Source organism: Bison bison, unplaced genomic scaffold, assembly GCF_000754665.1.
Source record: "Bison bison bison isolate TAMUID 2011002044 unplaced genomic scaffold, Bison_UMD1.0 scf7180017864134, whole genome shotgun sequence".
In the NCBI taxonomy this organism is placed as follows: domain Eukaryota; kingdom Metazoa; phylum Chordata; class Mammalia; order Artiodactyla; family Bovidae; genus Bison; species Bison bison.
Genome location: NW_011494706.1, coordinates 7612665 through 7627813, shown reverse-complemented (window position 1 = coordinate 7627813; position 15149 = coordinate 7612665). Strand labels below are relative to the sequence as shown.

Genomic DNA, 15149 nt, shown 5'->3' with positions numbered 1-15149 from the left:
GTATATACACACACACACACATACATATCATATAGATTTTTTTTACCCTTTCCACTGTATTTTATTTTTTAATTTTCTTGAAGTATATTTGACTTACAACATTGTGCATATCATACAGATTGTAATATTAAATCCTAAAAAGATTCTGGTAGATTATAGCTTGAAAGAGACATGAAAGTCAAAAGTGTTAAGTGACTGGTCTAAAGGTAGCACCTTCCCCTCCTCCTAATTGCGATTCAAACTCTATTGGGCTAGCCCAGAGCCAGAAGTTTTTACAGTACACTCCACTACTGCCTAGCACCTCCATCCTCATGGTCTCCTTCCTTGTTCTCTCGCCTTGCTCATCTTGCTTGACATCATCTTAGCTTGAATCATGAATGTCCAGCAGCTCAAGTTTTTTACCATTCTGTGTACTTCTACAAATGACTGAGTATTGATTTGGGAGTTATCTATAAATTTAAACAAGTAGGCAGGTTCACACATGTGGAATCCTTGAATAATGAGGACAGACTAAACATACAGTACAGTATTTTTTGTAATTTAGGCAGTTCTTCTTCAAGATGTTGAGAAATTAGCACAACAAGACTACTGTTTGGATAACAATAAAAGTATTAGTTATCATTTGTTTTTGTTTACTTGGTATCAGGAAACCCTCAAAGCATCTTACACATATTATATTATCTCATTGAATCATCACAGCAATCTTATGAGGCAAATACTATTATCACCCCCATTTTTCAGATGAGGAAGTTAAAGCAAAGCAAGACGAAGTAAATTGCCCAGATATACAGGTAACACATTGGTAGAGCCAGCTTTCAAATCTGTGTAGTCTTATTCCAGAGACTGTCGCTTAGGGAAATTAGAAATGTACAATTTTAAGATATTGAAGTTATAAAATGCACATGATTTACAACCAAAGTAACTTAAAAATCATTATGTAGATGTTTATAGAACACTTGTTTTGCATCAGGCTCTTGCAAGAGATAGTGATGCTTAAATGTGCTTTTTTCTTCACTAAAACTCGTGGTATACAAGGCATCCCAAAACAAGGCTAAGTATGAGTAAAAAGTGTTTTGAAAATTCTGGGCAGGTCTGGCTTCATAAGGGAAGTGATTCAGGGTAGGCTTAGCAGGGAAGTAATATTTGAGGTAAGTCTGTAAATTAGAACACTTCCCTTTCATTGAATTTTGTTTTCTTCATAATTGGTGCAATATATGCCACACAGAAGCTCTTCAGTACTTATTTGGTAAACAGTGAATAAATTATGAATCTGAACTGATAAGAGGACATTGTAAACAGGATGAAGTATGCATAAAGACCCAGGTTGAACCATGTTAAAAATGTTTTATCAGCATCAAAAAATAGTTTGATTAGAAAACAATAGTCTTTGAAAATGAGTCTTTCCAGGAGATAAGACGAGAAAGGCAGTTTAGGCCTAGTAGACTGCCAGAAGGTAGTCTAGGCCAGAAGGCTCAGTATCAACAGTAAGGCATGTGACATTGACAGGATATGTGATACCAAGCCAAAGCTGATTAGGCTATGATAACGTCATATGTCCATCTCAGAGTAGGAATGGCCATGCCTTTGGACTGAAATTCTTAATTCTGTTTACAGCAGCCCCCTACCTTGCTTTCTAGGTTAGGTGTGACTTTCCCAGAGGGATTAGAACTCTCAAAGTCTCCTGATACCTTGATTCTCTTTCTTGAACCATTCTTGCATGCTGCTAAGTCACTTCAGTCGTGTTCGACTCTGCGACCCCATAGATGGCAGCCCACCAGGCTCCCCCTTCCCTGGGATTCTCCAGGCATAACACTGGAGTGGGTTGCCATTTCCTTCTCCAATGCATGAAAGTGAAAAGTGAAAGTGAAGTCGCTCAGTCGTGTCTGACTCTTAGCAACCCCATGAACTGCAGCCTACCAGGCTCCTTCATCCATGGGATTTTCCAGGCAAGAGTACTGGAGTGGGGTGCCATTGCCTTCTCCGATTCTTGCATGGGCACTGCTACTATTTCCCTCTCAGACTTTCTTTTTCCCTAGGCCTTGACATTCTTTTTTTTTTTAAAGGTAAGTTAACACATCCATTTGAGGTGCCTTTAAGTCCCCTTGACCCGGGCCTTTGTCTTCTGAAGGTGATTTTAATTACTTAAGTATATTCAGACCTGTAAATTTTACTGTTTTTTCTGTCCTTGGGACTGCAGCCCCAACCACTCAGGCAAGTGAATGACAGAGACAGAACTTTGTCTCCAGGACTTCTACTTGACTGTCTCATGCTGTGACACTTCTCTGAATGATTAGGGACATGCCCTGGGCATGTGTTTTGGGTTTCAATTTATCTGCAGTTCCAAAATAAAGTCCTAAATCAGAACAGGGGTAAAAAACATCTGTCTTGCTTTCAAATTTCTGTTTACCCCCAAAATGTAGAATCAAATTGATATGCTCTAAATGGTGTAATTGTCTTGCGTGTCACTTGCAATTCAGCCACTTAAGCATGGCATATCCCTGACCTTCTGATCCATTTCGCCTTAGGAGTGAAGTTAAGGCTGACCTTTAGGAGCCTGTTTTTGTTGTTTTACTCTTTTCATAGCACCTGCCCACCAAACCTTCAGGTCACTAAAATACTGTATGGGAGGAACGTTGATTTTTTTTTTTAGGATTATCTCTAGAGCTGTAAAGCGTATGTAGTCCTCTTGCAATTGCAAATACCAAATATTTAGAATGTTGATCAGTTAATAAGAAAGAAGAAAATATAATGGTTCAGACATATTTTGATCCCACTAAATTTTTTTATTAAAACATTTAATCATAGCAATGCAAGAAAACTTTCTTCCCCCCAAGAAGACCAACATTGCTATGATATTTGCTCATAGGTAGTGTTGGCTACACAAGTCCTTTGTCTCATTGACGTAAGAAAATTGAAGGAGCAGGCTCAGCTGTTGCTTTTTATAGAATAATGTAAAAAGCAGTTTCTATCAATTTTTTTGGTGATGGGGTTAAGGGGTATAAGTAACCGGAAACTAAAAATGCCATTTTTATGTTTTCATTTTTTCTTTATAAAGGAACAGGATAAAAAAGTAGAAAACTCAAATAAAGAAATACAGGAAAAGGAAGCAGTTATTGAAGAATTAAATACGAAAATAATAGAAGAAGAAAAAAAAACTATTGACCTAAAGGATAAAGTAACAGCTGCTGATAAATTACTGGAAGAATTACAAGAGCAGGTTGTACAGAAGAACCAAGAGATAAAAAATATGAAATTAGAACTGACTAATTCCAAGCAAAAGGAAAGACAGTGTTCTGAAGAAATAAAACAATTAATGGGGACAGTTGAGGAACTTCAGAAGAAAAATCATAAAGACAGTCAATTTGAAACGGATATCCTACAAAGAATGGAACAAGAAACACAAAGAAAGTTGGAACAACTCCGGGCAGAGCTGGATGAGATGTATGGGCAGCAGATAGTACAGATGAAACAAGAGCTAATAAAACAACACGTGTCACAGATCGATGAACTTAGGACACGACATAAGGGGGAGCTGGAGAATGCTTTAAGATCACATCCAAGTGTTACAGTCAATGAAGATCAAATAAAGTTAATGAATATGGCAATAAATGAACTGAATATAAAATTGCAAGATACTAACTCTCAAAAGGAAAAACTCAAGGAAGAAATAGGAGTGATTTCAGGAGAAAAGTCTGCTCTCCAGAGACAGCTGGAAGACCTTTTTGAAGAACTGAGCTTTTCAAGGGACCAAATTCAGAGGGCTAGACAGACAATAACTGAGCAAGAAGGTAAACTCAATGAAGCATACAAGTCCCTCAGTACAGTGGAAGATTTGAAAGCTGAGATTGTTTCTGCTTCTGAAGCCAGGAAAGAACTAGAATTAAAACATGAAGCAGAAGTTACAAATTATAAGATAAAGCTTGAAATGTTAGAAAGAGAAAAGAATGCTGTATTGGACAGAATGGCTGAATCACAGGAAGCTGAGCTGGAGAGGCTGAGGACACAGCTCCTGTTTAGTCATGAGGAAGAACTTTCCAAACTGAAGGAAGATTTGGAAATTGAACATCGAATAAATATTGAAAAGCTTAAAGATAACTTAGGCATTCACTATAAACAGCAGATAGATGGCTTACAGAATGAAATGAGTCAAAAGATAGAAACCATGCAGTTTGAAAAAGACAATTTGATAACTAAGCAGAACCAACTGATTTTGGAAATTTCAAAGCTAAAAGATTTACAGCAGTCCCTCGTGAATACAAAATCAGAAGAAATGACCCTTCAGATCAACGAACTGCAAAAAGAAATAGAAATACTCAGACAAGAAGAAAAGGAAAAGGGTACACTTGAACAGGAAGTTCAAGAATTACAACTTAAAACTGAATTATTGGAGAAACAAATGAAGGAAAAAGAGGATGACTTTCAAGAAAAATTTGCACAACTTGAAGCAGAGAATAGCATTCTTAAAGATGAAAAGAAGGCCCTTGAAGACACGTTGAAAATACATACTCCTGTTAACGAAGAAGAAAGATTAACTTTCATAGACTCCACTAAGTCCCAATCCAAAGACTGTCGCTGGCAAAAAGAGATAGAAATACTTACAGAGGAAAATGAGGACCTCAAAAAACAATGTATTCAGCTTACTGAAGAGATTGAAAAGCAAAGGAACACTTTTTCATTTGCTGAAAAAAATTTTGAAGTTAACTATCAGGAATTACAGGAGGATTATGCTTGTCTTCTCAAGGTAAAAAGCGATTTGGAAGACAGTAAAAATAAGCAAGAAATAGAGTATAAAAGTAAGCTTAAAGCACTAAGTGAAGAGCTTCATCATTTGCAAAGAATAAACCCAAGTATAGTGAAACTGAAAAGTTCAGTCTTTGATGATGACAAGACTTTTACAGCAGAACCACTGGAAATTGGTGAGGTTGTCGAGAAAGATACAACAGAACTTATGGAAAAACTTGAGGTAACCAAGCGAGAAAAGTTAGAGCTGTCAGAGAGACTGTCTGATCTTTCTGAGCAATTAAAACAGAAATGTGACGAGATAAGTTTTCTAACGGAAGAAGTTAAATCTTTAAAGCAAGATAAAGAGCAAGTTTTATTGAGATGTAGAGAGCTAGAAATCATAATTGACCACAGTAGGACAGAAAATGTAAATGTGCATGATGTCCATTTAAGCTCTTTGAAAGATGGAGTTTCAACAAGCAGGGATCCTGGAGGGTCAGTTCCTAAAATAAATAAAGATTTTGGTAAAGAATCAAAAATAATGGAGGTAAATAAAATTCCTTTTGAAAATATGACTCTGGAAAAAGAAAGCAAACAAGAACAGTTTTCTGCTCACTTGCCGTCAGTGACAAATGAATCATCACTTGGGATTACTGATCCAGGTGAAAACGATAAACTTCAGCAGGAGCTCAGTGCACTTAAATCAGAACAGGTATGTTTACTTAATGTGTATACACTAAAGTGTACATTTCATACTGAAAGTTTTCATCTTCATACAACATAAATTAACCTCCTTTCAAGAATGAAAGTAAAGCCTGTGATGTAATTCTCACTTAAACTTATCATTTACATTTCTATTTTCTGTTTTTTGTTAAACCGTGTTACCTCTCTGTTAGTTAATCTGCTCAGGAAATAGAACACATTTTCTTTGAAAAAGCAAGTTTAAATAACTTTGTTGAGAGTCAGAGCATTAAAATAATTATTTTGTAATATTTTGTTGCAATTCCAAAGATTGGTTTCAGAGTCTCCTTTTGTATTGGTGTTTTCAAGGTTAACTGAAAATTAACTCTTAAACTTTTTAGTACTTCATGTAGTTGTTCAGTAGTTATGAAACTCTTATTTCCCTGATAAAAAGATATTGATTTAAATCCTAGTTTTCTCAGAGTCTTGTTATACCTAAAGGGGAAAAAAATATTAATTCTAAATACAATTAAAGAATACATATAATGAGTAATACTAGATCACTGCTGACAATTTATATTTGATAGACACTGAAATTAGAAATAGCAGGAAGATCCCACTGGGCACATTGTATAATGGTGCTAACTAGAGCTTTATGTGTGTTTCTTCATTTCTAAACAAGTATTTGTAGACTCTTGCCAGGTAGGACTACAGTGGTGAACAAGAGTAAGAATTGGTTCAGCTCTCAGACAGCGTATATTTTAGTGAGGGAGGCAGATAGTAAATGAAGTGAGTAGAAGAGTTAAGAAATAGTGATGTTTTATAAAGAAAATAAGAGAGATTATGTGATAGAGAATGGTGGGTAGTCATTAAATAGGGTGGTCAGGAAAGGGGTCTAGGAGGAATTGGCATTTGAACTGCTGTCTGATGACAGTGAGGAGTCTACCACAGGGAAATGAGAGCAACTGCGATGGCAGAGGTGAGTGTAAGGGACAGAATAAAGACCTGTTCGGCTGAGTTTGAGGGAAAGAGAGTGGAAGAAAAAGAGTTTGAAGAAGGAAAAGACCAGATCTTGGAGAGCCTTACAGACTTTGTAAGAAGCTGAAATTTTATTCTCTATATAGTAGGAAGCCCTTGGAAAGTTTTTTCTTTCTACTTCTTAATAAATGTGCTCATATTTATGATCTTATATCAAATTTTACATTTTAATAACCTAAATAGCTAAGTTCTAATTACATATCTGTTAATACTTTGTTAAATATCTGAAATTGTTTTCAAAATCATAATTAGGTTTAATTTTATCACTCCTAAAAAAGCCAAGATCATTTAAAAATTTTTTTAAAGGCATTACTAGGAGAGGACCCAAATTTGAAGTTGTCAAAATGGTCAGATTTTTCTCACTAAAATGATTATTTTTTTCTAACTGAAGACACTTTCAGTGACATTTAGATACCATCTCCTTGATGTTAACTTCTGTAAAGTAAACAGAGACAAACGCAAAAGCTGTCCCTGACGCACACGTCACTGCCAAGACAAACCCCCTTAGTGATGGGGAGCGCAGTGAGGTGTGTGTTTATGGAAGGAGGCTCATGAAGAAATTGAGCAACAGTTTACACATCAGTAACACCAAAGAGCAATCTCAATGCGCTTAGAAATAATACTGCAGCCACAGAAATACTTCTGCTAATTGGCTAATAAACATGAAAAGATGCTTTCAATGTTATAAATTGATATAACAGTGAAATAGCATTTTATACCTATCAGTTTGACAAGATAAGGTTCACAATAAGAAGTGTGATGAGGATGTGGGGAGATGAGTATTCACCTACATTATTAACTATATCAGTGTAAAATTGTGTAATTGCATAAAAAATTTTGTTAAAATCTAATATTGATACAATATACATGGTCTACCATGTAGCATTTACATTTCTGCTGGCAGTAAGTGTGGTCTGTAACCAGCAGTGGCAGCATCACTTGAAAACAGGTTAAAATTCAAATTCTAGGGCTCACACCAGGCCTCTCGAAGGAGAAGCTCAGGGGTAGGGGCCCAGAAATCTGTTTTAAATCATCCAGGTGGTTTTGATTTGGGCTACAGTTTTGAGAATCACTACAATCGAGAAGGGCTTCCAAGGTGATGCTAGTGGTAAAGAACCCGCCTGCCAATGCAGGAGACAAGAGACACGGATTTGAACCCTGAGTCAAGAAGATCCCCTTGAAGAGGACATAGTAACCCACTCCAGTATTCTTGCCTGAAGAATCCCGTGGACAGAGGAGCCTGGCAGGCTACAGTCCGTAGGATTGCAAAGAGTCAGATATGACTGATGTGACTTAGCACACATGTGCACTAGAGAAACATTATCATATATGTACAAGGGCATATATATAAAAATTTATTGCAGCATTTTTTGATATATCTAAAATTTGAAATAATCCATTTGATCTCCAAAAAGGAAATGAACAAATTGTAATATTCATATATACAGCACCAAGTTAAAATAAATTTATGTGTATCTACATGGAAAGATCTCAGAGGCATATTGAATGAGAAGACTAATTTGCAAAATAAAGGCCATTTTGCACCATTTATGTAAATTCTTAAAAATGTAAAATATATGCACTGTTTATAGATGGATTAAGAAATGAGAGTGTAAGAAGTGAACTGGCTTTGCAGCAAATTGATGATCAGATTTATAATTTGGTGGCCTCTGGGGAAGGAAGAATGGGAACATGATAGATTAAATTTTATCTATATTTTATTTCTAAACCAAAATAATAGGGAGGAGAGAAATGAATAAAAAAGATGAAATGATTTTATTTTATTACTTTGTGATATGTGTACATAAATGTTTATTTCATTATTATTTGCATTTCTCTATATTTGTTCGTTAAAAGTCGCTCAGTCATGTCTGACTCTTTGCGACCCCATGGACTCTCCAGGCCAGAATACTAGAGTGGGTAGCTGTTGCCTTCTCCAGGGGGTTTTCCCAACCCAGGAATCGAACCCAGGTCTCCCACATTGCAGGTGGATTCTTTACCAGCTGAGCCACCAGCGAAGCCCATATTTGTTTAAAAATGTTGTTTTTGAACAAAAATGAAAGATCAGGCCATCCTAACTTTACCAAATATCAAACTTTACCATGAAGTGATGAAAATATTGTGTTATTTTCCTTGAGAAAGTTGTACTATTTTCCTAGGTCAGTGCAACAGATTGAGTGAGAAAATAATTTCATGTAAGAAAAGTGACGTTTAATTTAATTATTTTCTCACTCAATTATAGTTTATAATATCATGTATTCCCCCCACCCCATAATGGGTATATCCAAAAATAAGTTAAATTATTTGATTAGTCATTTTAAATTATTCTAACCTGCGCATTAATTCACTTTAAGAATGATTTAAGGCTCCAGATGGAAGCCCAGCGTATATGCCTGTCTCTGGTCTATTCAACTCATGTGGATCAGGTTCGCGAATACATGGAAAATGAAAAAGATAAAGCTCTTTGCAGTCTTAAACAGGAGCTTATTTCTGCTCAAGAGGAAAAGATCAAGGAACTTCAGAAAATACACCAGCTAGAGCTACAGAATATAAAGACACAAGAAACAGGTAAATGGTTTCTAACAAAATTCTAAGTAAGTAAGTATCACTTAGAGCCTGCCACTTCATGATTCTGTTCTTGACTTAGACCCCATGGAAGAACATGACTGGGAGTTCCCAGTCCTAGACTCATTTGTTCATACAGTCATAGACTGTTCGTGTAAGTGCTTGAGAAGTTTAAAAATCACTGAATTATTTTCCCCAAGAAATCAACAGTCCTGTGGAAAAGCAATATAAAATAAACTCTTAGAAAACAATAGGAAATTTTCTATAATGGAAGAATAAACAGAAGGAACAGAGAAGAGAAAAGTCTAGTACTTCCTGGAAGAGTGAGGCAGTAGGCAGGAGTAGGGAGGTTGGAATTTTAGGAAAGTATCTTGAGTCTTAAATTTAGAGATGTGAGAAATGACATCCATTTTGGAGAATTGAAAGTTCAAGGCGTGTGCAAAAGTAGTGAGGGATAAAGATTGTCAGAACCTTGATCAGAAAAGGTTTCGTATACCCTGACTGAAACATGTTTACTCTTTATGCTGTTGGTTGTAAGACCTAAGGCAGGATTTCAAATAGAGGAACATAGTAAGATTTTTTTTTTCATTTTATTTTATTTTTTAACTTTACAATATTGTATTGGTTTTGCCATATATCAAAATGAATCCACATAGTAAGATTTTTATTTTAAGATGAAATCACTGGAGCAAATTAAGGGAGGTGATAAGTGATAGACTCAATGGACATGAGTTTGAGTAAACTCTGGGAGTTGGTAATGGTCAGGGAAGCCTGGTGTGCTGCAGTCCATGGGGTCACAAAGAGTTGGGCACGACTGAGCAACTGAACTGAACTGATAAGTGATGGAAAGACCAGTTAAGCAGCTTTGGCAGTTATTCTGTTAACATTAAGATGTTGATCTAAAATGTCATTGGAAGAAAAGTTTGAGTTAAAGAGGTGGGTTGTAATCTGCAGGTAATATTAGCAGTAAGGGGGAGGAATTGAGAATGATCCCTAAGTGTCTCGTTTGAGTAATTGGATTGATGGTGACTCCAGTCATGAGGAGTAGATTTGTGGGAAAAATAGTGTATTTAGCTTGGAACATTGAGTTAAAAATACTTGATGACTTTGAAAAAAGCGATACCTAGTATGCAATGGAAAAAAGGCTGAAACCTAAGGGGCAAGTTTAAGTTCAAGATAAAGATTTGTAAGTCAAGAGATCATTTGAGGCCAAGGACAAGGATGAGACTTGTTGGAAGTCTGTAGAGTGAGCAAAAAGACGGCACTGTGTCAGCAACAATATTGAAGGAAGCTTAAGTGGAAGACTAGTCACGGTTAACTTTTATCTTTAATAATTATTCAGTTATTAATTAGACTTTCTCTGTTCAAGGTATCTTTAGGTCTCCATTCTTGACAGATCTACCTTTATAAATGAGGTGGTTCCTAAGTTTGGAATTGTTCTTTTGAACAGTAGAGTTTAAAGCGTGGCTTAAGTAAGAATATAATCCTTTTTCACTTCAGGAAAAAGGAGTTCTTTGGGTTTGAATTGAATAAAATTTTAAGCATAAGTTGTTTGTATCGGTATCCTTTTCAGATAGAATCTGTAGTTTTTTGCACTACAAGTTAATTAGTGGGTCCATTAATGGGTGATGAAGTTAGTTCAGTGAGTAATGACCAGCTTTATTTTTTTTTTTTTAATAATAGAGTAGAACAGAAAATATTGGAGTGCATAGGGTGTAGAAAGAATAAATATGTGTGACATTTTGTTTCAGTTTTATATGGGTGAATGTATGTAGACCAGCTTCCCTGGTGGCTCAGGTGGGTTATGCTGTGTGATACAGCTCTTTATTGGATTGTAGGACAAAAACATTGTACATCAGTACTTTGTACCATATTGTAGGATATAAGTTGAAAATCCTACAAATTATCTTATACAGTTAACACTGAGCAGTACAAAATAACATTGAAAGAAATACAGAACTTAAAACTAATCTTATTCCCAGGAAGCTTCCAGTTGATGTAAGTAAAATATGAAAATAGTTTCTAAACATGTAAATTGAACGTTTTTAATGCACTACCTCTTCTGTTAGGTGAAGTGAAGCCTTTACAAATGCTTATTGGAAAACTTCACAAGGCAGTATCTGAAGAATGTGCTCATTTTACACAGGTAAGCCATTAGTTAAAAAGTGCTTTTAGACAAGAAATGCTAAATTTTAAGTTACTACTATTTTGATTTAGCAGAATCATCCAAATTACTTTTCCCTACAATCTTACTGATGTGGAGAGCTGACTCATTTGAAAAGACCCTGATGCTGGGAAAGATTGAGGGCAGGAGGAGAAGGGGACAACAGAGGATGAGATGGTTGGATGGCATCACCAACTCCATGGACATGGGTTTGGGTGGACTCCGGGAATTGGTGATGGACAGGGAGGCCTGGCGTGCTGTGGTTCATGGGGTCTCAAAGAGTCGGACATGACTGAGCGACTGAATTGAACTGAACAGTCTTACTTCAGAACTGTATTTAGAAAATATTCCTGAGTTTTTAAGTTTAAAATAAGTATTTAAATGTTTTCCTGACAATCAGTTTGAAACAAAAGAAATGTAGGTGAATTGTCTCAGTAGTTGATTCTACAGAAGAGCTGCCCAATTTTTAAAACACAGCAATAGAGCCGTAAGTGGGTCTGTTTCCCACTCCTGCCCACTTTGGCGGTTGAATGAATGTGATGACTTAGCTGGGGGTCTTGCACATGACTAGTGAGACAGTATTTCACACTGTAGATTGCCAAATCTAAAAACTAAGCATACCAACTATAATCGTATTTGTGAAGATCAGGTGAAACAGAACTTCTGTACCCCTGGTGGGAGTGTACCACCTTGAGAAGCAGATTGTCAAGGTGTATTGTTGAGTTGATGTACGTCACACAGTCCAACTTTTACTTCTACTTAGATTCACATGTGTGCACAGCCAGATATGTTCATTGCAAGAGTGTCTTTGTTACATCAGTAAATCTCAAAAGGAAAAAGTATAAAAACACGCATGTTAGATACTCACCTCTGGACAGAGAGGTGAATGAAATAGATAAGCAGTACTTAACTCAGAAATCTTCAAATCTGTGTGTAATATTCAATTTTTTAAAAATATGGATATAATATGACAATATTTATTAGTATTTATTATAGCTAGGTAATAGATGAACTTTTTTCTGCATATTTGAAATATTTCAAAATTTAACATACATGCCTAAGCTTGTCACAGCTTTCCATCTCAGCCAGCGTATTTATAATTTGAAGGGGTGGGGAGCGTGATAGTAGTTGGGAAGGTAGAGCTGCCTTACTGGTTCTAATTACCTATGGAATAGTTCAGAAACAGTATTCAAAAACACAAAAGAAAGTCAGGAATATCCACACTAAGGGCCTCCACTCTGCTGACAGGTTCAGGCATTGCCTTTTCATATCCACTGTTGATGGTCTGTAAATATAAAGTGGCCCAAGTTGTAGTGTGTGTGTGTGTGTGTGTTAGTCACTCAGTCGTGTCTGACTCTCTGTGACCCCATGGACTGTAGCCACCAGGCTCCTCTGTCCATGGAATTCTCCAGGCAAGAATAATGGAGTGGGCTGCCGTTTCCTTCTCCAAAGTCATAGTAGTTCATTTATAAACGGACTTTATGTATTTTTTTCTTCTGGTAATGTCTTTACCTGACCCCTAATCTCAAGTTGAAACATAAATCAGCTTGTTGTAATGGAGAGGTCCCTTGCAGTTCATCATGAATCTGATTTTGTCCCTAATCATTGATGTTACTATGGACTAGTTACTTCATCTTTCTGAGTCTTTTGCTTTATTTGTAAATTGGCTGATCATTCAGGTTTCTACCAACCTGAATCAATTTATGATAAAATTCTACCTTAGAAACTATGTTGGAAATTTAATAAAGTCAATTAATAGTAAAGTTTCACTTTTAGGCAAATCTCAAGAAATAGCAACAGTAAACAAATTGGTTAGGTCTAGAAGTTGTTGATTGTTACTTCCAATTGCATGAGGTGCAAAGGTGAAACTTACTTAGAAACTTGTTTAGGCTTGTCAGATGATCATGTGATGTATGTTGTTTATAAGTAATGATAGAATTGTCCATTGCTCAGGAGAAAAACCAGAATAATATGTCAAATAGTTTTTATTTTCTTCTGTGTATAAACCATGAATAGTATTCTCTTGTGTTAAAGTCTGTGAATGTGATCTCCTACTTTATATATTATAATTTCTATAGAATTTATACACTACTTTGTAGTCATCATTTTTGAACTTTTGCCCTCATCTTTTCACTTTTTTCATGGGTAGTTGACATTACAGAGGGAATATCTGTATAGAATCCATACTAGAAAGTGGTAAAGTACAGGATATATTCATTATTAGAAATAAATAAAAATATTATAGTTTAGACATATATATTTGATATATATTATAATGAAGGCTGTCATATTTTCCTGATGTGAGAAGAATTCATGTCTTGCATGTGGAGAGAGAAAGATTTAGATTTGTTTATTCTTTTGCAGATTGATTTGGTACTTGGAAGTGTTTTCTTACTGATTTTTCCTGCGACATTTTTTGACTGTGTTTTGCATATAGGAAATAATGTTTAATAATCTCTAGAGGCAGAAATCAAAACTTTAATTCCATAAAATACCTAATTTTATTGTCGGCAGACTTTTTGCAATGTCCATGGTGAACATTATACTCCTGCTTTAAAATGTGAAGTAAATGGAGAAGAGAAAGAGACTTCTGGTGTTCACAGTTCTGAAAATCAAGAACTGGTATTGCAAGATTATAGATGTGAAGTCCAAGGTAATAAAGGCTTTACTGCATTGTTGAACAGAGTATTTAATTTTCTTCAATGAATCGATGGTAAACTATTTCAGTTAATTCCTGATTTAATCACTTGGCTGATTTGAGTTTATCTTAGCATCTTTTTTCAGGTTCATGAAATCTTACCTGTAATGCACATTTTTAGTTTTACAGTGCAGTAATTGTGATAAAAAGAAAACCGAAGCTGTCTACAAATTTTCTTGTCTCTTTATCCTCTGTTCCTCTATTTCCATCTTTTCCTCACTATAATTCTTAATTTTATACCATAGATCCAAACCTTTAAAAGTCATTGTATTTGTTGAATAAGTTTATGTCAGGGGTTTACTTTTATAAAAAGAATAAGAAGACATTCAGTTATCTTTATTAGTAGGAATCCTATATTAGTTCATTTTTACAACTTGCAATCTCAGTTAACTTTTTGGTATTGAAATGGTATGGACCTAACAGAAGCAGAAGATATTAAGAAGAGGTGGCAAGAATACACAGAAGAACTGTACAAAAAAAATCTAATGACCGAGATAACCACGATCGTGTGATCACTCACCTATAGCAGACATCCTGGAATGCCAAGTCAAGTGGACCTTAGGAAACATCACTACCAGCAAAGCTAGTGGAGGTGATGGCATTCCAGTTGAGCTATTTCAAATCCTAAAAGATGATGCTGTGAAAGTGCTACACTCAATATGTCAGCAAATTTGGAAAACTCAGCATTAGCCTATAGGACTGGAAAAGGTCAGTTTTCATTCCGGTGCCAAAGAAAGGCAATGCCAAAGAATGTTCAAACTACCACACAATTGCACTCATCTCACATGCTAGCAAAGTAATGCTCAAAATTCTCCAAGCCAAGCTTCAACGCTGCATGAACCGAGAACTTCCAGATGTTCAAGCTGGATTTAGAAAAGGCAGAGGAACCAGAAATCAAATTGCCAACATCTGTTAGATCATAGAAAAAGCAAGAGAGTTCCAGAAAAATTGCTGCTTCATTGACCACAAAAATTGCTGCTTCATTGACCACCAAATCCTTTGACTGTGTGGAATACAACAAACTGTAGAAAATTCTGAAAGAGTTGGGAATACCAGACCACCTGACCTGCCTCCTGAGAAATCTGTGTGCAGGTCAAGAAGCAGCAGTTAGAACTGGACATGGAACAACAGACTGGTTCCAAATAGGAAAAGGAATACGCCAAGGCTGTATATTGTCACCCTGCTTATTTAACTTATATGCAGAGTCCATCATGAGAAACTCTGGGCTGGAAGAAGCACAAGCTGGAATCAAGATTGCCAGGAGAAATATCAATAACCTCA

The 15149-nt window shown here is 35.9% G+C and overlaps 1 protein-coding gene across 1 annotated transcript in view; it reads left to right on the top strand.

The window, feature by feature from the left end:
* Positions 1–15149, top strand: part of AKAP9 (A kinase (PRKA) anchor protein 9) — a 153800-nt gene that overhangs the window by 32054 nt on the left and 106597 nt on the right. Inside the window, exons 8-11 of the mRNA XM_010839819.1 lie at positions 3056–5434; positions 8796–9009; positions 11076–11152; positions 13685–13823. Of these exons, the coding sequence (XP_010838121.1) occupies positions 3056–5434; positions 8796–9009; positions 11076–11152; positions 13685–13823 (2809 nt within the window). The remainder of the gene's footprint in view (positions 1–3055; positions 5435–8795; positions 9010–11075; positions 11153–13684; positions 13824–15149) is intronic.